This window comes from Emydura macquarii, unplaced genomic scaffold (genome assembly GCF_026122565.2).
Source record: "Emydura macquarii macquarii isolate MOO-44397 ecotype Brisbane River unplaced genomic scaffold, CSIRO-AGI_Emac_v2 contig_312, whole genome shotgun sequence".
Classification (NCBI taxonomy): domain Eukaryota; kingdom Metazoa; phylum Chordata; order Testudines; family Chelidae; genus Emydura; species Emydura macquarii.
Window position 1 is genome coordinate 5,056,277 of NW_027130449.1, and position 26,700 is coordinate 5,082,976.

The 26,700-nt window shown below is 49.1% G+C and overlaps 1 protein-coding gene across 2 annotated transcripts; it reads right to left on the minus strand.

The window, feature by feature from the left end:
* On the minus strand, positions 1-26,657 carry ADAMTS8 (ADAM metallopeptidase with thrombospondin type 1 motif 8). 2 transcript variants are annotated; one of them, XR_010922832.1, is made up of 10 exons: positions 25,652-26,657; positions 12,692-12,931; positions 11,540-11,672; positions 10,374-10,541; positions 9,367-9,665; positions 7,224-7,407; positions 6,399-6,571; positions 6,109-6,284; positions 2,136-3,457; positions 26-139 (listed from the first exon to the last, which is right to left on the minus strand). XR_010922832.1 is itself a non-coding variant. In XM_067564023.1 (9 exons), exons 1-9 carry the CDS (start codon positions 26,636-26,638, stop codon positions 2,725-2,727), a joined length of 3,093 nt encoding a protein of 1,030 aa, XP_067420124.1. In that variant the 5' UTR covers positions 26,639-26,657; the 3' UTR covers positions 1-2,724. The 2 variants fall into 2 exon arrangements, 1 of the variants encoding a protein (XP_067420124.1); XM_067564023.1 differs by having other exon boundaries at positions 1-3,457.
* Between the last annotated feature and the right edge of the window lie 43 nt (positions 26,658-26,700).

The window sequence follows — 26,700 nt, forward strand, 5'->3', positions numbered from 1 at the left end:
TAATGAGCTGACCTCTGCTCGGCTTCTCTCATACTGATAGGGAACCTCAGGGTACATCGACACTACAAGAGGAGAGCCATGGCATGGCTGTAGATGGTCTGCATCAGCTGACATGGGCTCATGGGGCTCAGGCTGTGGGCTGAAAATTGCAGTGTAGACGTTCAGGCTTGTGCTGGAGCCTGGGCTCTGAGACCCTGCAAGGGGGCTGGGTCATAGAGATCGGGGTTCAGCCCAGGCCCAAACTTCTGTGTTGCTATTTGCAGCCCCACAGCCGATCCCTGTGGGTCTGAGTCAATTGACCTGGGTGCTGAGACTTTGTGCCACAGGTTTGTCTTTGCAATGTAGACGTATCCACAGGTACAAAGAACAGAAGTGATTTCCCCAAGGTCAGAAAGCAGCAACAAAGTCAGGAACAGAACCTAGGAGTCCTGTAACCTGCTCTAACAGCTGTTCCGATAGGGAAATGCTGGCATGTCCCTCCCTAAATATACAATACAAGACTTTGCTTTAGCTAGGAAAACCTAGAATTATAATACAGGGAAAATAGGACCAACAGATTTGAGGACCCGGGCCCCACCCAAATAGTTTGCAATGATCTCAGAATATTATCCTCCAGAGGGATCGCCCAGCCCTAATTAGAAAAGGACACACATGAGACAGGCAGAGAGAGAAAGGCAGACAAATGGAGACTGATGGGTTACTTCCAGCAATTAAATGGAAGCTGTACACACAACAGAGATAGGTGAAACCATCAAAAGGGAGAAAGATGCTCAAGAATCCCCAGGTTAGGGGCATTAAAAAAGGAACCTTTGGGTAATACAGGATCCCCTATTGAGAAACATTGATGAAGAATAAATTTGCAAATTTTCCCTAAAGATAGAGGCTGATCAGTCTCAACGCATGTGTAGAAAAGGGAGCTTGCTTCAAAAAGTGAAAGTTCAGAGACTGGCCAGGCGTCTGCACTGGGGACAGAGAACATCTGGGTTGGAGGGGGAAGATCTGGCTGTGATACTTAGCTCTGGCAGCAATCCCTGCCAGGAAAAAAAAAGACTCCAGCTTTGGGAGAAGCTGTTTTAGATATCCTAGTCAAGACTGGTCAGATGGAGGACAATAATGGGACAAAGTGGTGGGAGGATGGCAGCAGAGTGAAAGGACATATGAAAGGCATAAACCAAAACCTCAGTTCTAAACACCCTCAAATATTGTGGTGTTTGGAATCCTGACTCAGACCTGACTTTAGCAAACGCACCATGTCTTCATTGGGGTGGACCCAAATCCTGGATCCCAGCGCCCTGGAGTTTCGAGAAAACTTGGACTCTAAACCCAGATTGTGGATTATCTGCATAACTAAACACACAGTGAATAAAATATTCAATTGACTGAAAACCAAGGAGGGTTTCTAAGGACAAGGAAACACTAACTCACACCCAAGTGGCCAGCCTGGTCAGGAGACAGGGCATAGCTGAGATGCAGTATCTAGCTTATATCATGCAATAAGCATTTCACTCTTCACTTTCAAAGCACTGTACAAATATTAGCGTATCCTCATGACACCCTGTGAATCAGGGCAGTGTCATTAGCCCCATTTTACAGATGGGGAAACTGAAGTTAAGTGACTCATCTAAGGCTGCATAAGGGAGTTAGTGTCCTAGTTAGGATTAGACTCAGGAGTAGTTGAGCTCAGTCCCATGCTCACACTGCTCTGCCTCATGCGACAGTTCATTGGTTGTCTTTGCACTGTCAGGCTAACAGAGAGACAAGTTGGAAAGATTCAGATGTGCAATGCTGGATTTGACTTTGCAGGCTGACTTTTCACTGGGATTCCATTGCATTGTGTACCACTGGCGGACAGGCATTGTCGCATCTCCTTTCATCTGTCAGGATGTTGGATGACCATAAATAACCATATAAGCATAGAGATGGCCCTGAACAAGCCCTCTGGATCCGAACACCCCCCCCCAACTTTAGGATCAAGGGGACCAAAATCTGAGCCACGATCCACATCAGAATTTTTGCCAAAGGGCCCAGCTGAACCAAAGCCCCAGGTCCAGACACCATTGACCTTGGGACGGGGCAGAGAGGCCAAATTGTGTGGCTTAAGCCCTCTGTAGTAACAAAATCCTACTGAAACTTACCAAATTAGTATAAGGTCATGTTCAAGGCTTCTGATCCCATAGCCTTTACTGAAGCACATGGGAGTTCTACCTGAGTAACAGCAGCAGGATCAGGCCCTTCGTCCCATACAAACTTGAAAAAAACCTTGAGTTAAACTTCTGAATGAAATCCACCCTGCTACCGTACCCCTCAGCCTGCCTGCAGATCAGTCTCTGAGGCAACGCATGGTAAAAAAGGAAGGCGACTTGGTGGGTGTGGCTGAAACACAGGCTGTCCTTTTTGGAAATAGCCTAGAATACGATTATTCTCTCCCTAAATTAAAATTCATCTGCGATTGGCCAGTAAAAAAAAAAAAATCAGTCACGTGACTCTTCTCCTCCCCCATGCCATTTCCCCCCCTTCTGAGGTAGATGTCTATTGGCGGGGGGATGGAACCAAAAAAGAGTGGTTGTTACGTAACATCGGTTAGGCTTCCGAGCAGGTCAGCCCCAGGGGGCCTGCTCAGGTCAGTTAGTGCACATTCACCTTTAAACCTACGCCCCTGCTTGACTTGCCAACCTAGGTCTGGTCTGGTCAGTAGTTGCCTGTTACGCATCTCCCCGCCCTGGCTCAGCACTCCTGCAGCATGCAGGCTGTGGTTGCAGCCTGGGGTTGGGGCAAGCTGCATTTCTCCGGGGCGACAATTTTTCCTGCGTAGTCAATGCAGGCGGCGGTCCGCGTTCGCGCTCCCTCGCCGCAAGTTCGGGAGCATGGCGACCAGGGGCTGAGCCGCCAAATGGGGCACGGGAGGTCGCCGCAGGGCTTGATGTCCTCGGGCTTCAGAGCCCTGTCGCAGGCGGTGGAGGCCTGGCCTTCCACATCCCGGCAATCCACTGTTCGCCTCTGCCAGCCAGAGCCGCAGGTTTTGGAGCACTCGGACCAGTCTCCCATAACCCACTGGGAGGTCAGCATGGGCTGGATGATGTTGGCTGATTTCTTCTCCTTGACCTTTTGCTTGCTAAAGGGGACGTCCTTGGGGATGAAGAACGTATACTTCACCTTGGGTGGGAAGGCCTCACTGGAGATGGTCAGCAGCTGGACAGTGAGAGATTCTGGGAGCTGCTGGAAGCTCTGGAGCCGCTCCAAGGTGGTCAGAGAGCCACTGTACTTCAGGATCGTCCCCTTCACCAGAATGTCTTGCTCCATCGCTGAAATGGCAAAGTCTCCATTCAGCAGGTACTTGCCATCCAGGGTTTTCAAAGCCAAGTAGTTTCCATCGTGCCTGACCCCTCGGTGGCTGCGTTGTTTGATGTCAATGTTGGTAGCTCCAGCAGGGATCGTGACAATGTCATTATATCCATACCTTCATGGATCAAGAAGAGATGGTTATTATCCTGAACTTACAGACAAACCAATTAGTACGGGGACAGGATAACGTATTGCCCAGGCTCTGTGTACCCTGTGGCAAGTCTGACCTAATCTACAGCACTGAGGTGCTGTGAACTGGAAATTCTGCAGCAGCTTCAGATAAATGTTAAACGGGAAGGTTTTTCTGAATGACATCTGAAAATGAACAGTGTCATCATCAGTGATTTACTCTGTTATGAAATTCCCTTTATTTTATGCTGCCCCTAAATTTTTACATTGCAATGGGGCCACAGTGCTTTGGACTGGAGGCTCAGATCTGCTTTGTGACCTTGTCACGGACACAGATGAAGGTTTTGGCGTCTGGGTATGAGGCAGCTGGGGCTTTTGGCACCTGGTGAGGAATTGGTGACAGTTTGGAACGGGAGGATAAGAACACTGGGTGGATGTTTCTGCTATAACCATCAGCAGTTAAGGTTTCAGAGCGGACATTTCACCTCTTTGAGCTATTTTTCCAGGTCATCTGCAGACTCAGGCAGATGTCTTTGCATTGGTTGCACTTGGTTCATATTTGGAAGGTTTTCTTTGCAACCAATCAGAGCTAGAAATGGAGTTTTTAGAAATGAAATCTTAGATTCTGGAGTGCAATTTTGCCACCGGGGTGGATTCCATGGCAAATTCCGTTGCTGTAGGATCCTGGAGTATGCAGGGGACTAAGGACTACAGTATGAGTGCTGAGGCATGGCTATGGACCAAAAGGCCTTTGAGTCAAGGACTGTCTGTCTTTGCGCCTTGTACATTGTCTGTGCAGGACATACAATCATGATAATTTGTGACAGGTATGAGGCAACACACTAGAATCCAGCACCTGGCACAAGTTGGCACCTGGAACTGACAGGAATATGTACACACAGCATTTCAAGGATTTGTGCTGTGGTTAGCAATTATGTGTACATTTTGGAACAAAGTCTCAGGGTCAAATTCTGCTCTCAGTTGTGCTGGCATCCTTAACCCTGATTTTAACAGGATCTCAGGTAGATTAAATCCTTTTGCTGTAGTTGCCATGTTAATCTCTCTTTAATCAACCACACACAAGTCCTTGGTGAATGGAAGTTCCATTCATTGTGTTCCCTGGAAGGAAACCATGTAGGAAATCTAACTTGACCCGTGAGTAATCTCATCACATGGAATTTGATGTCTCAGCCCTTTGTTCCTCTCTTTCCAAGACTTTTCTATTGGACTAGCATTACTCTGCTTGAAGTTTAACCCTTAGATGCAAAGGGCCAGTTCTTCAGTTGGTGTCAATTGCCACCACTCTACTGAGGTCAGTGGCACAACATTGGTTTACACCATCTTTGGTCTCTGGCCCAGACAACAAAATTCCCCCATATATTGGGTCAGCACAAGGTCTCTGAGCCACTGATGTTGCACATAAGGTCTCAGAATAAGCATTGCATAGGTCTTGTGCTGGCCTACTGAAATTCAGCCTTTGAGCTTAGACTGTAAACACTTCGGAGTAGAGACTGATTTTTTTATTTGTGCCTGGAAGAGCATGAAGCACATGGCAGCAGTACTAGATAATGTTTAAAGTGACAGACATTGCTAGGGTTACATAGTGGGTCACAGGAATATGTTTTGCAGAAGCTTCAAGCGGTCTGGGGCAGAGATAACAAACATTACAGGGATACTTGGCTGGATTCTGCGCTCATTTACACTAGTGTAAATTCAGGTTAACGCTATGGAAACCAACGAAGTTATGCCAGATTTATACTGCTGTAAATTAGATCAGAATCTGCCTGACTGACAGGTAGTTTAGTTTCTAAACTTCTGGGCAGGTATGGCTGCGAGGGCATTGTTTTTACAACCTTTAACATTTTCATGATACCATTAAGAAATTTATGTTGAGGTGTTTTTTTTTTTAAATATTTAAAGTTTTTCCTACAGTGTTGTCATCCACAACATTGCAACGCTAAGATAGTGCAGAAGAATCAGAAAGGGTAACAGGCAAGAGATAAAATGTGAAACTGAACGGTCTGGGTTTGCTGTCCAAGGTGATTCAAGAGTAAATATTAGAACAAATGGGGAAGAGTAACCTAGATGTTTAAAATGATTTCAGATTTAATAATCTGATATGCTGCTGGTTGTCTGGGTAAGGAAATATGCTTTTAGGTGGGCGTATTCTTCCCTGTGTGAACACATTGACATCAGGGAGGTTGCACGGGTGTAGCTGAGAGAAGAATCAGTTCCAAGGGCTGAATACTGAGCTGCTATAGATCAGTGTAGTTCTATTGAAGTCCAGTATTTGGCTCCCTGGGAAAACTGCCTGTGATTTATGATTAAATTCTATCTGGGGTTGATCCTGCAAAGTGTCCATTAGCTGGAATGATGTAGAATCCGGCCCTCTAAGACCATCCGTCCAGAGTTTGCAGGTGTTTTGCGGTTCGATCCTGCAAGGGACTGAGTGACTCAATGAGTCTATCAGCAAGCACCTCCTGCCAGGATCAGGACCCTTATGAGGTGACCGCAGCTTCTCCAAAAACATCCCCAGGAGAGGCAAACCTCTCTCACTTGGCGCCACCCTTACGCTAGGATCATTTCCTGTCAGCCCCTGCAACACCAGGAGATGGAATCAACCTCTCCAGGACTTACTTGGATCTGTTGAGCGAGCCAGATATTTTCCTGCACGTCGAGCCATTGCCACCACAAACTCCACACTTGTCCAGTTTCTTGGAGGAGCCAATCACGTGGTCACAGCCAGTCTTGATGCACTGACCATGGACGCAGATGGAGAGGGTCTCTGGCCCACACAATGTCCCATCGATCACCTGGGCAATAAGAAGCAGGCCGTAATGAGATGGTTCCTTGACCCCAGCTGGAGCGTTTCATCCAGTTATATTCCAGGGAAAGACAATAACAGTAATTAAAGGAAAGTGACTTACTTTGGCTTCAAATACTTTGAATTCGCTCCTCCCTCTGGCTCGGCAAAAGAGCTTGCAACGGTCCCGGGGGGACACGCCTGCATACTTGGGGAGCCACTCCAGCAGATTCCCACCCAGATCTGTAAAGTTGTAGCTGTTGTACTTTGCACACTGCTGCTCTCTAAAGCTCTTCCCTGAAAGGAAGGGAAAATGTGACTTGACAATTCCCAGGAGGGCTGGAGGAGGGCTGGCTGGAATCCCCTCACTCTCTCTGATTCCTCAGAGTTGCCACAGCAACCCAAGGGCAATGAATGATTGCCCTGAAAACTTACAAATGGCATCCGCTCAGCAAGCACGCCTGCTGCTTGTCCAGCTGCCATCAGTGCATGCATACCGCAAGTCTCATGAGCTCGCCACGAAACCCCGGGGAGCTGGGAGCGAGGTGGATACCTCCACCAGACTGTAGCCAGTTAATCTCCCCGTGGCTCTTGGGTGAACAAGCTGGCAAGCGCCCATGGGGAAGGGGTGGTTTTGGTGAATAAGCCTGCAGGTAGGTTTGGGATGGGAGGCTGTGTGCTTCTTCCAGAAGCTGGGTGAGGGATGCGCCAGTCGCCTCAGGGGCAGATAGAGTCTTCCCATGCAACGCAGTGCCTGGCAGTCAGATCTCAGCAGACAGGCTGCTGCCATCCGTAAGGGCCTTGTAATTATATCTGTAGATGCACAATGGCTCCTTTCAGGTCAGGCTGAGCTCCCCGCTGGGAAACCTGGCCATTCTCTCTGGAGCCTCTGCAGGCAGAGCCAGGAAAGTTGTGTGGAGGCCAGTGTTACTTGCAAACAGCGCATTACCATCCTGGGGGCATTCCTCTGTGTGGCATGATTGATATTTGGCTCTCTGACCCTCGCAGTATTTTCCACCATTCTGAGGCACAGGGTCGTTGCAGTCCCGGTATGAGAAGTGCACTCCTCCTCCACACGTCCTGGAACACGCTCCCCACGGGCTCCAGGGGCCCCAGTTCCCATCCACACCAGGCTGCAAGACATTGCAAAGGATTCCATTACAAAAGGCCCTCATTATGGTAATGAAATATATCATTAATAATCCCTAGCTCTTATCTAGTGCTTTTCAGCAGTAGACCTCAAAGTGCTTTACAGTCAGTATCATTATCTCCATTATACATAAGGGGAAACTGATGCATGGGGCGGGGAAGTGACTTGCACAATCATTAGGCCAGTGGCCAAGCCAGGAATAGAAGCAAGGACTCTTCAGTTCCAGTCCAGGGCACCACCCACTAGGGAGGAAGCCGTTTTGTGGGATGTCCAAAAAAGTTCTAGGTGCCAAAGTTAGGCTTGTTTCTTTAAACAGAGATTTTCAAAGCTGCCTATGGGACATGGGGGAAATTTTTCAAAGGCACAATTGGCAGGTAGGGAGGTCTTTTGCGAAATGCGATGGAGGTAGAAATATTTTTAAAAAAAAGATGCAGCCCAACCACATGCTCTGGTTGAGGTTTAAGCATTCCCTGGGGCGTTTGAAACCCAAGACTTGCAGAATCACAGTGACACAGGAGAACCAGATTGGAAACAAACCTCTGATGCCCAAGTGAAACGGAGCATTCCACGTGCCTTGTGCCAGCTGAGTGAAGTGCAGGAATCAAGCAAAAAGCAGCCAGGGGGTAACCCAAATATGATTGCTTGCACAGGGCCCGATTCTCAACCCCTGTACTCAGTAGCAAGGTCACAAAGGCCGGAGAAATCAGACCAAAGGAAAAGTGTTGTGAATTGTGACTCAGCCTCGTGATTTTTATCCTGACATTGATCCTGTCATGTAAATATGGAGGGCAAATAAAGGACTAACGCACTAGTAAAATTACCCCATATGTTTCTTCCTAACCAGGCTGACTGGGGGGCCCTGATCCAGCAAAGCACTTATGTATGTCCTTATCTTTAAGCATCATCAACTTTAATGAACCTATTCACATGCTTGCAGTTAAGCGTGTGTTTAAGTATTTTGCTGGACTGAGGCCTGATTCAGAAGTAGTTTATCTCCATGTATGTTCCCAGCGGGGAAAGCAAATGACTCAATGACAATCTGCTCAGGCTAGTTCAGACCAGCACAATCCATAATGAAATTCATTGCAGAGTTAATCTATGAGCTGGCCTTGCCCAGCACAGGCTGGTATAAAAATGATCTCAGTGTAAAATGCTAGCAAAGGAGATATTCAAAAGCAAACCAGGCAAATCAAAAGATATGGTCCCTTTCTGGGTACAGGTTAGGATGGACGAGGAACGTCAGGGGTCTAGGTGCCCAATTCTAATTGGTGTAAGTCCTGATCCACAGGGATCCACATTAGCAGACTGGATTGCTGGATTGGGGCCATAGACACTATCAGCAGTTAATATTCACACCCAGAATATTTGCTCATCTTGTATCGAGAGCAGGGCAGAAATTGTTTGGTGTTTGAGTTCACCATCCGTGGACATAGACAATGAGGAAGCATGGTGTATTGGTCTGAGCACAAGGCTGGGAGTCAGGACTTCTAGTCTCTGCTATGACTTGCCGTGTGGCTTTGGGCAAGTCAATGCTGCTCTCTGCCTCAGTTTCCCCATCTGGGGTTAATACACTTCCCTGCCTCTCAGGAGGAACCATGGGGGTTTATCAGCGTATGTAAGTGCTAAGTATTAACACTACTTAGATTGCAAACTGTTTGTGGCAGATACTGTCTTTTTGTTCTGAGTTTGTACAGCACCTAGCACAATGGATCCTGGGCCATGCCTAGGGCTCCTAGATGGTACTGCAAATAATAATTATAATGATCATATGGCCTTCAAGGTTGGGTAATGACTAAACCTCAACTACTTTTGAAAGATGATGGCTGATAGGAAGATGATGGGCAGATGCCAGAGGGCCTTGCTCTTCAGCCTCCTTCTTGGGGACTAATTCTTTTACCCAAGTAGAGACAGATCATCTCTTTCCCATCGACCATTCTGTTACCTGGGGCTTCATCACATCTTGTGTCATGCAGCTGCCATCCCAGCACAGCCTGCCCACTCCACAGGGGGTACCATCGGCCCATGGCAAGCTGCCATTTTTGGTGTGACACAGGCGCTCTTTGGTGTCCATTCTACACCACAGCTGCGCGCAGATGTCCTCGTCTGTGGTGTTTGGGCAGTGCCGGAACTCCTTGCCAAAGATCTGCTGGCACTGGCGGTCCAGGTCATACATGGCGAGTTGACCTGGAAGGTGTGTGGGGAGGACGATGGGCTTGGCTGGAGCATCAAGCAGACAGTCCCCTGGTTAGAGGACAGAGAAAAGCAAAGTGAGGCTGGAAACAAAGGACCTAATAGCCCTGGATTCCTATGGGCCAGCTCTGTTCTCTCTTGCTGTCTGGCGAGATGATTTTATTATCCCTATATTATCTCTGATCAGTGGGTGTCAAGTGTAAGCCATCAGCATCCTAAGCAATTCCTCAGCAGCCTCCGTACCTCTGCTTCCCTAGCATAGCCCTTTCAGAGCAGGATGTTAATGAGAGACGGGCAGCGAGGAAAATCCACTGGGAATGCTCCCGGCCGCGGTGTCACTGACGGAGAGTTTATAGGCCCAGCGTGCAGGTGGGTAAACAGGCTGAGGTGGCAGCATGGTGGCCTCTAACCTTTTCAGGCTTTGCTAAGACGTCAGCCAGGGCCCACTGCCTCCCTTTCACAGCTTGTCTGGTCAAACTTGCCATGGCCACTTGGACTGGCCTAAGCTCCATTACACATGAAGTCTGTGCACCCAGCGGGACAGGAGGCAGGTGGCAGGGATGCTAGTAGCGCCGTATTGTCAAAGGTTTAAAGGCACCCAAGGATGCAGGTGGGTTCTGATGGGATTTTCAAAAGTGCCTCATCAGGTTAGGTGCCTAAATACATGTGAAAATCGGGCCCTGGATGCGCTGTTCTGGCATGGGTCCCAGTGGTTTGGAACAATCCCTGTCATGCAATGGGTACTGAATTGATTCCTACCATGTCCCCCATCCAGAAACTCTGTGAGGTACATGGCGCTGCAGGGGGACCAGGGCAGGTTCTTGTTCAAATGGATAAAGAGAGGAGCCATCATGTAGTGTTTTCCCAGGGGCCCAAAGAGCCGCTCACAGGTCTTGGAGTCGTCATGGGGCATGCTGAGCACATGTCCTGGAAGAGGAGAGAGCCTGAACGTTAGCGAACCATCCTCCTCCCATGCTCACCAGCCTACATCCTCTCTGAGCATACACCTATTGGCACAGGAGGCCTCTGAAATTCCCCACCCTTCTCAGCTTGACAGCCTTGTAGTGGGTTGGACCTTGGATGTGGGATCCCTATCGGCTTCCAGGAGAGTCCGACACACAGAGGGCCCAAAGGGAGCACCTCTCCTAGAACTGGCATAAGCCAGGGGCAGAGAAAAGCAGGTGCCCCACACAAAGAGGATGTTCAATAAGACGAGGCCTTTCTTGCCAGGGGGAGATTCCATGACCTACAACTCTGCCCATTACCTAGAGGCACCACTGTATTTTTTGTGCCTCCAAAGCTGCTCCCCCAGGAGTGATCGATCCAAACATCATACCCCAAGTGGCAAAATGTGACCCATCAGGCTGAATAACAAAGCTCAACCATCTCCTTTTCCCACAGTATCTTAATTACACAGTGGGAGATGATGTCATGTGTTGGACACAGATCTGTCTGAGTAGGAACAAAGAACCACAGTGGGGGAAAAAAAAAAAGAACGGGGCTCGGAATTCTTGGGTCAGATTGTCAGCTAGTGTAAATTGTCACCTGGACCTGTCTTGTCTATTTAGCTTATAAACTCTTTGGAACAGGGACTGTCTACACTCTGTCTGTGCAGTTCCTGGCACAGCTGTGCCCTGATCTTGATCGACCCTTAGACACTAATGTAATAAACATGATTTATAATAAGTAAATAAATAAATAATAATAATTGAAGTCAGCGGAGCTACGCCAATTTACAATGAAGTTGTGCCAGTTTACACCAGTTGAGGATCTGGTCCTCCAGTATCAACTGCCCCCTCCCTGAACCCCTGACTTGAGAGAGACTTTAGAGCGGAGATGCTGGAGCTATAAAGACTCTGCCATGGATTCTGCTGCAGTGGCCCTGCTGGCTGCCCCTCGAGTGCCTGCCGTACAAACGGAGTTACCTAGTTCATGAGCCAGGGTGTAGGCAGCCTGGAGACCCTCATCTTCAATCACAGAGCAACTTTTGTTCGGGTTGCACATGGTGCCGATGTCGGCCACTCCCAGGGTGTCACAGCTCTGGTGCCCACAGAAGTCCTGAGTTTGAAAACGGCGCCAGGGGAAATATAGTAAGAGAAAGCATGGGTCCCCATGTGATTCCTCACGCTGTGACATGGACTCACGGCCCATATAGATTTGTAGGTATATAACTAAACAGGGAGGTATCTGTCATTCAGTTAGTATGCCACATTCTGGGAATGCAGGAGCCCTGGGGTCTACTCCCACTTCTAGCTTTTCCCTGTGTGTCAACTTGTGTCTTGCTACATAGATTGGCAAAAGAACTGTCACTGTCTGTATGTTCGTGCAAGTAGATGGTATTGCACGTTAGACTCATATCTGCCAAGCTCTCTTATGCATGAGGCACAGACAAAATGAGCTCCTAGATCTTTGCTGTCTGTCATTTCCGTAGTTCTGTGATATGAAAACCAGTGAGACAAGATGACCTTTGCAATCTGTTCTAATCCTATGGTTCTATGATTCTAAGACGTGGCCTATTAAGTGACTACTAAGTGAAGTTACTAGAGCATCTGGTTTTCTGATATTCACTGTTATGAGTTCTGTAGGCCAGTGGGTTTCCAAGCAGTTTTCATCTCTTCCTTTTCTCTAAAGTTCAGATTCCTTTGCTGGGCACTTGATAAGGGTCCAGAAAGAAAATATTTCATGGAGAGGAAGGACAGAATTACGGGTAAGGCACTGGAGTGGGAATCAGGAGATCTAGCTTAAACTCTCAGTTCTGCCTTAGGGTCCCTGTGTTATCTTGGACAAAGTCACATCATGTCTCTGGGTCTCAGTTCCTCATCACTGATATGGGGATAATAGTATTTATCTGCCTTCTATTTAGAATGCAAGAGCTTTGGGGCAGGGACCATCTCTTAGTATGAGTATGTACAGCACCTAGCGCAATGGGGATCCTTCACTTGGGGCCTGTAGCCACCACTTTAATAAGTTTGAATATTGGACTGGAGGCGTATGATTCTGCCCCCTCCTTATCTCTCTCTATGCTCCAGGGTAAACCCCCTATGGACTGTGGTCTCTGAGGAGCTGAGGCTACAGACCTGTCTAGTCAGCAGGACAGCCGTGTCGTAGTGCTCTGGATGACGGTCACTGGCTGGGTTGAAGCTCTGTTGCCAGTTGCAGAAGTTGCGCAGCGTGAGCCCTCCATTATCGGACACTTCCGGCCCCGCTTTCTCATCCTCCACCACCAGCACCTTCACCACGACCAAGCTGATGGAGTTCTTTAGGCTAGGGTGCTTGTAGATCCGTGCGGCCACTGACATCAGGGTCAGAATGTGGTTCTGAAAGGAGAAAGTCAGATGGGCAACCAGAGGGTTAAACCTTGTTGAGGGGAAACTTCAGGGTCCAAAATATACAGCATGAAGCCTGCCACTTTCTCTTCCCTTGCAGAGGCCACTAGTTAGGGTTCTGTTAAATCATGGGCACTAGAGACAGAGCAATACAACCCTCACGATCACTTCTACAGCACCTAATGTGTGCTGGCTCCTTACAGACAGCATCCTCGATATGATCCATGAGCCGCATCTTCAATTGCCCTGCACCTCAGGCAGTCATTTACACCAGTCCAGACTGGTGTAAAATGCTTACAGCTGTTCTGTATTGGTGTAAATTACAACACAAGGTGCAAGACGGGGGGAAATCAGATCCCTTATATCTAGGTGTATCTCAGTCTATGTCTGTATTGCCTTTTGTTATAGCTTGGAGCACAGCTGATCTCCTGCACTGCAAATAACGCGTTGCAGTCTGCAGCCACTCAGAAGAAGGACGTCTGGAGGGATGTGTTTGTGTGTCCTCAGTTGTAGCATGAGCCATGCCCTCATTTTCCAACTCCAGCCGTCTAAAGCCAGGAGCCAACCAGAAGGTAGCCACTTTAACTGTATATTTTCCATCTCCGTGCCATGTATATAAACACCTGCACATCCCTATGGTCTGCAGCGCCAAACTACAGGCCTCTGCTAGTTGAGGCATAGCAACAACTCTCTTAGCTAGCAGCAGTAGCAGGTTGTTAACTTCTATATGGACCAGCCACTAGAGGGGCATGTCACATGCTTTACAAGCATTTTAAAGATATATCCAATAATGCAAATTTTGTTTGATTGCAGTATGAATCATGGGTTGGAGGGAGCTGAGGTAAATCAATGTAATTCTGTAATTGACTTTAATGGTGAGACACTGATTTTCACTTGGGGTCAGATCCTGAGCTAGTCTTCACTTTACTGTATGGTGGAGCATTTGCTGGCCTTTAAACTCAGCTTCCAATATGTGCTCTTTAAAACACATTCTCCGCTCCTGAAGGGTGGTCAGCACTCCTGGCTCAGAGATTCCTAGGAGGTACGAGCACTGCAGGAAATAGCCGAGTTCATTCCAGCAAGCATTGAGTAGTGCGCTACTTTAGTCAAACGCATGTGTGGGCGTTATACTCTGGTGTTATCATCTGTGAATGGGATTTGTTCCTATAGCACTTATGCAAGCTGCCAAGCATTCACTCCGGAGTGCCTTCTGCTTGGGCAAACAGGAGAACCAGAGGTTACTGAATATGTCAAACGCTCCAGCAATGTTTAGGTTGACATAAACATCGTATCGGCATGTTGGAATTCCTTCTCTGTTTGGCAACGTCTCACGGAATCATATTCATGAGACAAAAATGCAATCATTACCCAACAGCGTGAGTACTGGGAAAGAGAAAGTGGCTTCTTTCATCCCAGGCAAATTACACTTTGCGCTCTCACCTCAGTGACCTTAGCATAATTATTTAATTAGATTAGATTCAGACATAAGGACTGAATTCTGCCCTCTATTACACCTGTGCCAATCCAGAGCAGTTTTGCTGAAGTCAGCAGAGCTACTACAGATTTACACCAGCAACTGAGATCAGAATTTGGCCCTGAGAATTTGGAAATCTCAGCTCTGGTTGGAGGGAATGCATCAAGTTCTTTGCCTCAGTAGGAAATAAACAGCCGCCAAAACCTTTCCTGGGCCAATGGTTTGCATGGGACGAACAGAAGCACCATTTGCTTAGAAAATTAATAAGACTCACCAATGCACGCATGTAAATCAGTGGCCATGATGGGAGCCTTGCTCGCATCCCAACATTCATCGGGTCTGAGGTCTTGCCACAACACTGAGCCTCTGATGCACTTTTCAGTGTTCATATATAAATAACGTACAAAATGACTTTCACCCCCAAGGATCCCAAGGCACTTCGCAGATTGTGTGCGGAGATCAGCCATTGCTGATAATGTAACCCCCTCTCGATGGAATGAGAGAGCTGTTTAACGGCAGCACTGCACAATACCTAAGGATATGAAGTGAAAAAGGAGCGGCAAGATTCAAGAGGTGGAACGTAGTTAATGGAAATTTTTCTGAGGCACTGGAGTCAGCGTATCCCTATTCGTATGAAGAGTGCCACTCCTAATTAGCAGAATGTGGTCAGAAGCTTGGATTTATGTCTGATCTGAAAGACTAATTGGTGCACCGGGGCTGTCTTGAACCAATGCAACATAAGCAGGACATTCCTAATTATCTTAAATCATTCCGCAACATTTTATCCTATCACAGACTAGCCACGTGAACAGACGTCTAATTTTAGCAATATGCATATTAATCAAATTCAGTTCATTACGTTATAGTAGGCACCAGAAAGAGTGAGGGATGCACTCACTAGACCAGTTTATTCAGACTGGCCAGGTTTCCATAATGTGACATACAGTTCCAAAGCACACAGCAGATGCAGGAAAGAATTCACTGTCAAGGCAAGAAACAGACAAGACTGCGCAATGTCCTACTGTTATTGTTCCAGGGGAAATTTGAGAATTCTTTATCTCTGCCTGAAGGTAAAGTCAAAATGGGCATCCTAATAAAAATGTCACAAAGCTGGGGAATAAAGTACCTGAAAAGGAATCAGTATTTCACAAGACTGGGCTAGAAGATGGCCTAGTGACCTATGATTAAAAGCAGAGGGCTCCTGAAACACATATGCAAACTATCCAGGGGTTCCCATCATCCACTACTGATGTGCAGCTGTTTCTGGGGTGGAATATGGTAGTTGTTTAGTAGAATACAGCAATGGTTCAGGGGATGAGGTGACAAGGAAGACTGAAACCAGAATGAGAATTTTTCAGGGTCTGAAAATAATTACCTATATTGAAATTTGGCCCAAATACGAGGGTTTACATCTCAATTCTTGCAAACGGTGCTATGAGATCTTTTCTGAGCACAAAGATGCAGGATACAGGGGCATGCCATGGTGGGGTAGGCTTGTTTGGCAGAAGGCATAGAGGGGCTAGGGTTAAATTCTTATTTCCTCCCTGTATCTGCAAACATAGAAAAGAACTGGAAGGCGAAGATGGAAAATGCACTGAACAAACAGCTATTTAGTGAAGATTAAAAGGTCAAATTCACTTGTTCCACCATCTGGTGTCTATTTATAACAGTGCTCGGACTGTGCTGCAGTGAATTCTCTTTCGGCATGCGAGCAAGAGGTTCCTCTGGCCAGTGATAGGAACCTGGCTGCTCTTGGAAGAGAAGGCGGCCACCAGCGTTGGCCAGCAGAGCCAGTTGAGAAACACATGGAATCCGAAGGGTTCTACAGAGGCCAATTGCTGTGTTTTCTCAGCCAAAGACAACATTTGAAGTTGTTTGATCCTGCTTGTCCACCTTCCTTTCCGCCACTCCTAACCCCACCAGCCTCAGTATTAATGAAGAACTTCCAGGGTGAGATTTAGCCTCTCTCTATCGTTGGATCTCCAGAGATTCCCCGTTGTGGTGTTCCTGCTGCTGAGGAGGCAGTGTTAGATTTAGGAAAGGGGTGGAATCAAGGCTGAGGAGATCAGATCTGATGAGGTGAAAATCTTGTGAGCTGATTTTTGCCAATCTTGAATGGGACAAATAAGCATTGTGGGATCAGGACTGTTCTTGTAAGATTTCCACCATCTTGCTCAAAAACCTGATCTTGTGGTTTCACTCACATAAAACTAGACAATTAGTCCTTTCCAGTTCTGGATCTGACCTAGAATTAAAACTGGAGGGGCAAATTCAAATCTGGGGAGATGAATCTGGGCCACTATCAAATTCTCAGGAGAAAGAGAGAAGAATCCTTCCTTTCTACCCAGTATGTTGGTTCAGCTGCCTGGCTGGGCAGATAGGATTTGGCCTATACTGCAATAAAGAGAACACTGCAAAGTGAGAAGTTTAATGGAACCCACTGTAACTTTCCACCTTCCCAGTAGTGGTTCCAGAATTGCTATTCTCCACTCACTGCAATTGCGAGAAAATCAAATTCCACCCAGTTCCCCCAAAAGGAGAAACAGATTGGGGAATGCATCAGAAAATGCCATTCAATGACCCTCACTTCCAGACACACCCAACTTAGGAAGTTATGCGAATGATGTTTCTTAATATTCCTGGTGATGCACTTGGAGATCTATGGCTGATGTACTGTGTAAGCATAGATGTTAACTATGATCAGTATTAGTATTGTTGTTATGCTCAGGTGGTATTAACAACTCCTGCTCAGCTGAGTCACAAAGCAAACAAACTGCCTTTCCAGTGAGGAATCCACATGCCCCATTGGTCACGCCAGCAGCTCTGCAGCGGACCAATGTGAAAAGCACAAGCCATTATTAGAGATCATAAGATTGCTACTAGGGTTCAGCACAACATAGGGGGCAGAAGACTGGCAAGGGGAAAATGAGAGAGAAGAATGTAAGTGGTTACATTGAATTTGGTCACATCTAAGGATTTCATTTGACTGTAAAGACTCTCACAAAAACTCCTCTCTGCACATTTATTTTTATGAAGTTGAAATCTGCAAAGTCCTCTAGATATTGTTTGGGGGTAAGGGTAAAAAACTGAATGATGGTGGGAGGAACTACACACACGCACACCTGTCATAGGATTGTTTTAGTAGGAGACACACACACGCACACTCAACCTGGTTTGTTACTGTTGGGTTATTTTTGTAGGACACACACCCAATCTGGTTTGTTATTATAGGGTTTTTATTGTAGGACCCACACTCTGATTTGCTATCAGAGGGTTGCTTTTTAAGCCTAACATCTGAACTCCACTTTATGATTGCAGGGCTGCTGGCAGTGATTTTTCTACTTAGAAGACAGCATTTATTGGAGGGGAAATAAGTACAGGGCATTTGGTATCCAAACAGACAGCAGGAAGGAAACAGGGAGTCAGTTTTTAGGACTGACGAGCTCTGAAAATGACCTTTAAAGGCCGAGTGAAGCCCCCAGCCGTAAGCAATTATTCGATACTACGCAGCCAGCTTTTGCATGGAACTAGTTCCCCTGCATTGGTCCCTACTGCTGCGAAGCAAAACTCAGTCCCTGCTGGTTGTCAGTGCATTAACCGGCTGGTGCATGCAGTGTGCAGCCGTGGGACCAGAGTGGAGCTCCTCGGGAGATGGCTCAGCATCAGCTCCTGCTCCATAATGATAAGGGCTAGCGGGAACCAGGAGGACATTCTAGCACATTCCAGCACCTCTGGAGTCCCTGGTGGGTGGGGAGAGGGGGCAGCCTCTTCCATGTTTACCAAAGTCTTTGAGAGCTCTTGGGGCTCCTGCCAGGGCTTGGCTCCTGCCTCTCACGCAGCACCTCCTTTGGCGGTTTGATGTCCGAGCCAGGAATTTCCTAGCACAAAGCCAGGCTGCAGCCAAAGTAAATTGTGGGCAGTGTTGGGGCAGGAGGCAAGGTGAAGGCTGGTCAGGCCTCCTGCCCTGCTCATATACCCCTCAACCCTCTGTCTGCTCCTCTCCTCCCTCTTTTCTTTGTTTCTTCACATGCTTTCCCCCTTCCCTCTGCCCCATCTCTTCCCCTGCTTCCTCTCTTTTCTTCCCCCTCCTCCTCAGCTCCCTCTCACCCTCCTTCTCTTCTCCCTCATTTGTCTCTTTCCTTCCGTACTCTCCTCCCTCCTTTCCTCTCTTCCCCCCCCCATTTCCCTTTCCTTCCCTCCTTGCGGAATGATCAATGCTTAAGGAACTGGGGATGCTGAGATGTTCCTATCCTCTCTCACAGTGTGTTCGTCATACAGGGCCCACCTGTAACCTAAGCAAATGACCGAGGGGAGGTGGCTCAGGGTCAGCATAGCTGGGCCTGAAATCCAACCTGCTTTCCTTCTCCTCGGCGATGACAGCATTTCAGTCACCAGGGTCTTTTCCTGATCAGGCTGAACCACTGCCCATCCCTGTGAGATTGGCAAATGCCATCATCCCATTTTACGGGTGGGTAAACTGAGGCACAGAAACGTTAACGTGACTTGGCCAAGGTGACACAGCTTGATAACAACAAAGCTAGGAATATCATGCAGGGCAGTGTCCTGACACCAAAGTGCTTTGCTCTCACGAAAAGAACACGCTTCCTCCCAGAAGTAGAAAGCAGGAATCCTGACGCCCTGTCTCATCCTCTAACCTGTTAGACACACCAAACCTCAGGAGATGAAGCAACGTCTCTTTTCTGACAGAGGAGGAACTGTCCCGTTTGTTTCGTCTGTTGCCATCGCAGTAATAAATAATTCCGGGCTAGGTTGTTTTCACAGTGTGTGGGAGTTACGCACAGATCCTTAGGCCTTAGATGCAGCGTAATAACAATGAGCTCTTACCCTGTGCCTTTCATACCAAAGTGCTTTATAATCAACAGCCACTTTGCCAGCAGACACCTCGAGGTCAGCTGTGGCATCTGTTTAACATTATGCTGCAATTCAGGAAAGGAAGTGAAGAAGAATCCCACATCCAATGGGGAGAAATGGAGGGAGGCAGAACGTATTGGCCCCCTCTGGCACACACCTCTTAATCTCCTTGCTCAACCTAGTCCTGGGCTTCTTGGATCCAGAGTTCAGGCTGCTAAAGCTATCACCCTTTCATTTGCAGGATGAACTCTAACCAGGAGCCCCGGAGCTGAGAGGCCAATGCATTCAGCCACCCACTTGTGCTCTTCACTTTCCGCTGAGGTTGCAATGAAAAGAAGCCGGAAACAGCCCCCATTAATTGAACCTTCAGAGGTGGCCCCCATGGATTGCAGAATGCCCCCTTTATCCAGCTTGACTCTGCAATCAGATAAAGAGGACTAGCTCCTTTTGTCAAGGGATTAATTGAACTCTATTGTGCAAACTGTGAAAAACCCTGGTATAAGCCTGGGAGAGAGAGCCGGCAGAAGGCGATTTTAGCTCCATCTCAATCACATCTGAAGCCCTTTGCTGTCACGGCCAGAGATCACAGTGTGGCAGAAAGGCAGCAAAGCAAATATTCATTTACTCCTTGGAGAGCTGTGACTGTCCACCTGCACAGGTGACATTTGCAAAGCCACCTAGGGATTCAGACATCCAGGTCCCATTGGAATCAGCTGCAACTGTGCATCTCATTCCCCTAGAAGACTTTGGAAATTTCACCCCGAGACTTTATGGGACACAGAAAATTCACCTGAGCTGGAATAGCCACATGGTAGACGGGAACTGCTAGAGGCAACTCTCCCAGCAAGATCTGGTTGGGTTTAGCTCACCTGCAAGGTCACTTTGAGGGTCAGTTTGCATATCCAGGAGGCTGTGCCCTGCCTGTCTGCAATAGATGGGACTTTGACTGTAACCTGATGCAGTACAGCCTTGCTCCACAAACTGGGTCAAGCAGTTTAGCTACTGGCTGTTCTAAAAGGAACCAGATTGTAACAGGCCCCTAATGGACCTCTAGTGCAGTCCTTGACTGTATGGAAGAAACACTACAGTCAAAGGTAGATCTTATGACTTACTCCCAGCTATTGATTTTTATCATGAGTCTTGTGATATTTGGTGGTTTTTCATCAAGCCCCAGTTGCTGGAGTCAGGGGATTCCAAAGGAATCCCAGTTTCCTTTGTTCTTGTCAAAGAAAGAGTCTAGTCCTTGTGATTACAGAGAAAAGCTGGAGAACATGACCCCAGCGCACCCCGAAGGCTCAGAGACCAGATGGGGAAGAAAAAGGACCCCACATTTATTATTATTTTAAATCTCATGATTTTTAAGACCCAGCTCATGATTTTTGGAGGGCTTGATACATGATTTTGGAATGCTTCGGGGTGGTTGCTGTGCCCACAGCCAAAGCTCTTATTCTCGTTAGGCCAACTGAGGTCACTCGCAGGTGAACTGAGCACGCTGGTCTCAGGAGACTTGCGGCTGAGCCCTGACTCTGTCACTGACTAACGGTGCTGCCCAAAGCCGGTCAAAGAGACCAACATTTTCAAAATCATCCACTGCTTTGGGTGCCCAACTCCACATGCCTTGGGCCTGATTTTCAGAGGCTCTATCAAGGTCAGCAGCAATTGGGGTTGCTCAGCATCTCTGAAATAAGTAGGCCCTAGTCCTTTCCATGCCTCAGTTTCCTCAACTGTTTAAAAAACAAACAAACCCTGTTGTGCTAATGATGTTTGCCCCCCTTTGGAAAGTGCTTTGGAAGAGACGTGCAGCGCATCGTGTGCCGAGTGTAGGTATTTACACCTATCACTAGAGAACCTAGGCACTGTTATCATTACTGACACCTTCCTGTAAAGGCCTGAGCATCTCCCAAGAGTTGTTAAGTATTCCCAAATCCTCTTGAGTTGAGAGCGCTCAGTGCTGCCCAGGAAGTGCTCAGCACCTCACAGGAACAAGCCCATAGCTGCAACAAGTGCCCACTGGAATATTCTGATTCAGGGAAACAATGAAAATAGAAAGCTTTTGGGCCCAGTTCTGCTCTCACTTCCCCCCACGGACATCAGTCTAGTTGTTCCTGATTTACACCAGTGTAGAGTGGGAGCAGAATCAGACCCTTGCTGCCTGAGTTAAGCTAACAGCTGAGCTATCTGAAAGAGGATGGAGCAAAGGGAATGGAATGAATAAAAACAAAACACTGACAGGACTTCCTTAATAATCAATTTTATGCTGCTAAAACTTACACTGCTCTGACTCTCCTGTTTCCTCTTATGTACGTTCTTCTTGTGTATATCCAATGCCTGATCGGTTACAGCTAATATAAGAAAATAGCTTGTACTGTAAACAATGCGTTTGACCTTTAATAAATATTTGGTAATTAAAGTGTTGTTACGGGAAGAAAAGTAACTATGTAAATATGGTCCCTTCTGACTCAATATTTTTGCTTCTTGTGCATTTTCTAGTCAGATGTGCTATTCTCACTAACAAACAAATATTCATTCCCACAGCGAAGCCAGTTCAGCTATGGGAGAGTAAGCTGGATTCTGATCTGCCTCATGGATTTCCAGCTGCATGGCAGCTGAGGTTCAGCTGCAGGACTCTTATTGCTGTTCAAGTAAGAAGCCGAAATAGACCAGGTGAGCTGGACCGTTCTGGGGAGTTTGAAAAACTGCCTTGGCGTGTGTAAATTCAGCACTAGAGCTGATTGGGATCTTTTTTTTCAAATGTTAATTTTTTTTTCCCATCCAGAAAAACAGAATGCTGATCCCTCTTCATCTTCTCCCCAAAATAAGCACCCTGAAAATGTTGATATTCCCCTCTCCTCCTCCTTTTGGGGTTAAGCAGAGAAATCAGGACAAAAGGGAAAAGGGCAGCCTGTTTACATGGCCCTCTGGTAGCATCACATTCCTTTAAACCACAGTAGCTGGCCTCTGGATTTGTCCCATAGATACCCCCTGGGCATGTTGGCATCCCATCCCATTGGTTCTGACTAAGTGCAGCTCAATGGCCCTGTGGCTTCAAGAGCTGTGGTGCCATTGAGAGCTGCCTAGCAAGCACCTCATCACATAAACCAGCGGGATCAGTTATTTGGTCAGAGGTTTGTTGATTTCATCAGTGCGTCCATAGACAGCTACAAGCAGCTTCAGTAACCAGTTGGGGACAAATCCTGAAAAGTGTGCGACTGTTCTCAAGCCACTTTGGTCCCCATCTGAAAGCGCAAATTAGGACATGAAAGATGCAAAATCTCATTATTATTACTATAGTCTGCACTGACGTCCCCTGTAAGGGGAAGCTGGGGCCTGAAATGCAATGGTGGGATGACCCATTCTTATCCAAGGCTATGTTTGATGTGGCATTGGGCCAAAACCTCCGGTTCTTGCTTTCAGAACTCTCATTGACTTTGCCTGATGAAAGACTCAGTAAGACCAGTTAGGACCATAGGATCTGGGTCATAGTGTTGCATCTAATATGCGGCTTGATCTACTTCTATTCTGAGTGTAAGCTCTTTGGGGCAGGGACTTTGTCTATCTATACAACACTGAGCACCCTAGTGGTGTTATATAAACAAGGGCCAAAACCAGAGTGTAGCTGAGCCCCCACAAATGCCTCTGAAGTCAGCGGGAGTTGGAATGCTCAGATCAGGAATGAGAACGTGCCCCAGGGGGGAGCATGCTAGAGGGAGCCTTTGGGAAGGAGTCATTAGGGGAATGTCACATGACTGTGATGTGGCTCAAATACAGACCCCCCCTTAATCCTGCTGGCTGCTTGCTAACGTCAGTCAAAGTGCAGCACACAGGTTTCACCTGACTAAAATGTCTCCATCCACATATCCCATTGCTTCAATCTGAGCTCAGTCCATAGAACTACTGCAGAGTCAGGCCTTGTCCTGTCTCTTGCTATGGACCATTTGCCATTTGGTATCAACTGCTGGTGTCCCACAGCTGTTAGGGTTTAACATGCAGGCTCCAGAAGTCACTCCTTTGCACTGTCTGTCACTTTCGTACACAAAGGCACAAGTAGGTTATTCAAACCACTTGAGGATGAACCTAGAATCAGTCTGGCCTTCAGTGCCAGATCTGCCCTCTGCTGCAGAACACATGCCACCAAAACTATGGCAAATATCTGCACAAGCCAGCGGCATGGTAATGCACGGAGTGGTGTGGACTCCATTTGGCGCCAGTGATGGCTAGGGTATGTTTGCCTCTTCAGGCGTGTTCTCCTTTCCCCCTACACTTGGGGAAGTCATGTCCTACTGCATGCCTCAGTTTCCCCCATCTGTAAAAAAAGCGGGGGAATGATACTGACCTCCCTTGCAAAAAAACCCTTTGAGATCTACAGATTAAAGTACTAGACAAGACCTAGGGGTTATTATTACACTAATGGAAGTTACACAGGGATTTCCTGGTGTAGATTGTGTTCTGTCTAAATGTGCCCTATGTCTCCATACAAGAGCAGGTGGATTTCCTGCTCACACTTGTTCAGCTGCTTGTGGTGTATCAGATGTCTGGGAAGGTAGGTAGAAGGTTGGGTTTGGGCAGAGACTATCAAGGTGGCCAAACTTACTCAAGCCTCCCCCCCACAAGCCTCCCTCCCCACTAGGCAGGATCCCCCAACTTCCCACCCTGCTTCAGGGCAGAAGCTCCAAGCTCTCCACCCGAGTCTGGTAGGTGGAGAAGTGGGGGGCATAAGGGGCTCTGCGAGCCGCACTTTAACTGTAGAAGAGCTGTATGCGGCTCCCGAGCCACAGTTTGGCCACCCCTGCAAGGGTTTTTAAAATGATATGGTGCTGGTGCCGGGGACCCAGCCTGGACCCCGGACAGCCTGGAGACAGACACCCTCCGTCCATAGCACAGGGATAGCAGGGCAGGCACCTTGCCAGAGAGATGAGGCTGAGAGGGGAGTCTGCCTCCTTGGCCAACTCGATCCTTGGCCTCGCCATTCAGACTGAACCAGGAGGCCAATCGGTGCCATTGGTCTGGTGCTGTGGACACCTGGGCCCTGCACTCATCACGTGGGCCAAGGACACCTCTTCTCCCGTAGAAGAGAGAACGCTGCCCAAGGCAGACGCGTGCCGTGTGACGTGAGTGCACTCATGGGCTGCAGTAACTGCTATCAGGTGCTAACCCAAGCGAGCTGGGCACTGTTCCACTGCGGCTTGTATTTACTAGCTGTGCCAAAGCCCTACGCGGGAATCCAGTCAGCCCCTTGCTTTGCAGCAGAGCATTTTCCCTACATACACCAGAGACAAATATTACCCTCTTCTGTCCCTCTCCCCTCACCTCCACCCCAAACCCTGCCCTCAGGACCAGGTGAAAAGTGGCACTTTCTCCGTGGTGAGAGACCCTAGACCCTGATCACACCATTGGCTAGGGACACTTCTCCACCTCCTACGCCAAGAGCGCTCACCACTTCCCCGGCTGGCTCTGGAGTGACATGCCCCTCAGAGCCCAACACAGGGACCAGTTGGTGTCACCTGCCCCGGGTGGCATCATTCCACCAGTGCAGCAAGCATCACTTCAGTCCTGGTGCACAGGCATTGCGGGATGAATAAATGATTAGACTGAAATGTACTGGCCCACAGCTAGTGGCAATGCTGCTACTGTTCAGGCTGAGGACAAATCCCTCACTAACTGTTCTACTCAGCTGCTTGTGGCCGGCTCAACACATTTCTTTTCAGGCTGAAACGGCGCCACTTGTCAGCTCCAAAGTGAACCAAACTCTCTGAAAGCTTGATCAAAACCCACTCCGCTTTCTTTGACCGACTCAGAGGGAAAATACCATTTGTCTGGTGAGCACCCCCTCCCCAAATCAGCGGATGGTCACTTGTGCGTGTGAATGCAGGAACACTGCTCACCAAGAGTTGGGTTTTAACCTGTGTCACACTTGGGATGGGAAGCAGCTGGAGCTCAGAGAGGGGCGTGCAAGGGACTAGGCTTAGAAAAGATCAAGTTCGGTAGAGGTTTGAAAGCCCACAACCTGCAGAAACCATCTCTATCATTTCACAGCCATGTCAAACTCACACGCTCCCGTATCGCTTCGGTTCGCAAAGCACTTGGCAAACCTTCGTTAACCGGCCTTCTGGAATAAGCCCAGAGAAGGGAATAGAAAACAGCAGACTTGGGAAGACACCGCGCTCTAGTCTCCCATCTGCCCGCTATAACATTCAGCCAGGTGGCTCCACAGCCCGTGGGAAGGAGTTCGCCTTGGTCAGACGGATGGCTACGGAAGTCTGTGACTTTTCTTTCGGGCCGAGGACGTTTTCCCAACCCGCCCGGGGGGCTCCCCCAGGGTGAATCCGCACCGGCAGGCGGGGCGGGGCGGGGCAGCGTCTTTTTACCTGCAGCTCTTCCCCGTAGAAGCGGACCATGGAGGCGTCGGCCACCAGCAGCGTCTCCACGAAGCGGGCCTCGGACACGAAGCGCCTGGCTCGGCTCCGGGGCTCCGGGGGCAGCTCGCCCCCTGCCCCGCCCCGCCCGGGGTCGGCCGCCCACCTCGTCCTCCTCTGGAGCCGGTGCGGCTGCCGCAGGGGCCGGCCGGGCCGGCGGCCGGCGGGCTGGACCCGGTACTCGTCGCCGTCCAGCAGGAAGACGCCGCGGATGCCCCGGCACAGGCTGACGGCCGCCAGCGAGCCGGGCTGCGCGTTGACCGTCCCGGAGTAGAAGCAGCCGCGCAGCGCCCCGGCACCGGCGGCGGGCGAGCCGGGCCGGCCGAGGTGCTGGATCGTCAGGCCGGGGGCCAGGAAGCCGGCGTCGGGCTCCAGGCGCAGCACGAAGTCCCGGCCGAAGGCGGAGAGGCGGTAGGACAGGCGCGCCCCGCCCGGCCGCTCGGCCAGCCGGACCGGCACCACCTCCTGGGAGTCCCCGGGCGGGCCGGGCAGCGCCCCGGCGGGGCGCAGCATCACCATCACCATCACCATCAGCAGCGGCGGGAAGGCAGGTGCCAACCTGCCCGGCCAGGGCGGCTCCCGGCGGGGAAGGGGCATGGACGCCACGGGCGTGGGAGCCGGGCGAAGGCAGGTGCGGGACGGAGAGGGGTCGGACGAGCGGCCGGAGAAGATGGAGAAGGCGCCGCTGCCCCAGCCCCGCAGGCGGCTCCCCGCGGCCTTGCGCGCCCCCAGAGCCCGCCCGCCGCAGCGCGGAGCGCAGCCGCGACCAGCCGAGCTGTCTGCCGGGGCAGCGCCGGGCTCCCCTCTCCACGGGTTTGCTGCCTTCCCTGCCGGCTTCCCGGCCGAGCGCGCCCGGAGCAGCCCCTGCCAAGCCTCGGAAGCCGCGAAGCAGGCAGCCGAGGACTCAGTATTTATACTTTCTGCCCCCTGCTTTGACATAAGAGGGTTATTTTTGATCTCTCACTATTCCACTTTCCCCTCCCCTGGGACCCAGAGAAGCG

Bases quoted from the DNA above. Each gene is read 5' to 3' on its own strand.
- ADAMTS8 (XM_067564023.1), bottom strand. From the start codon at position 26,638: ATGTCAAAGCAGGGGGCAGAAAGTATAAATACTGAGTCCTCGGCTGCC. The intron at 6,572-7,223 runs GTAATGCGCTGT...CCTTCCTTTCAG, and splicing joins AGAGGAATGCCCCCAGGATG to GGAAGAGCTTTAGAGAGCAG. The intron at 3,458-6,108 runs GTAAGTCCTGGA...TGATCCATGAAG, and splicing joins GGCTCGCTCAACAGATCCAA to GTATGGATATAATGACATTG.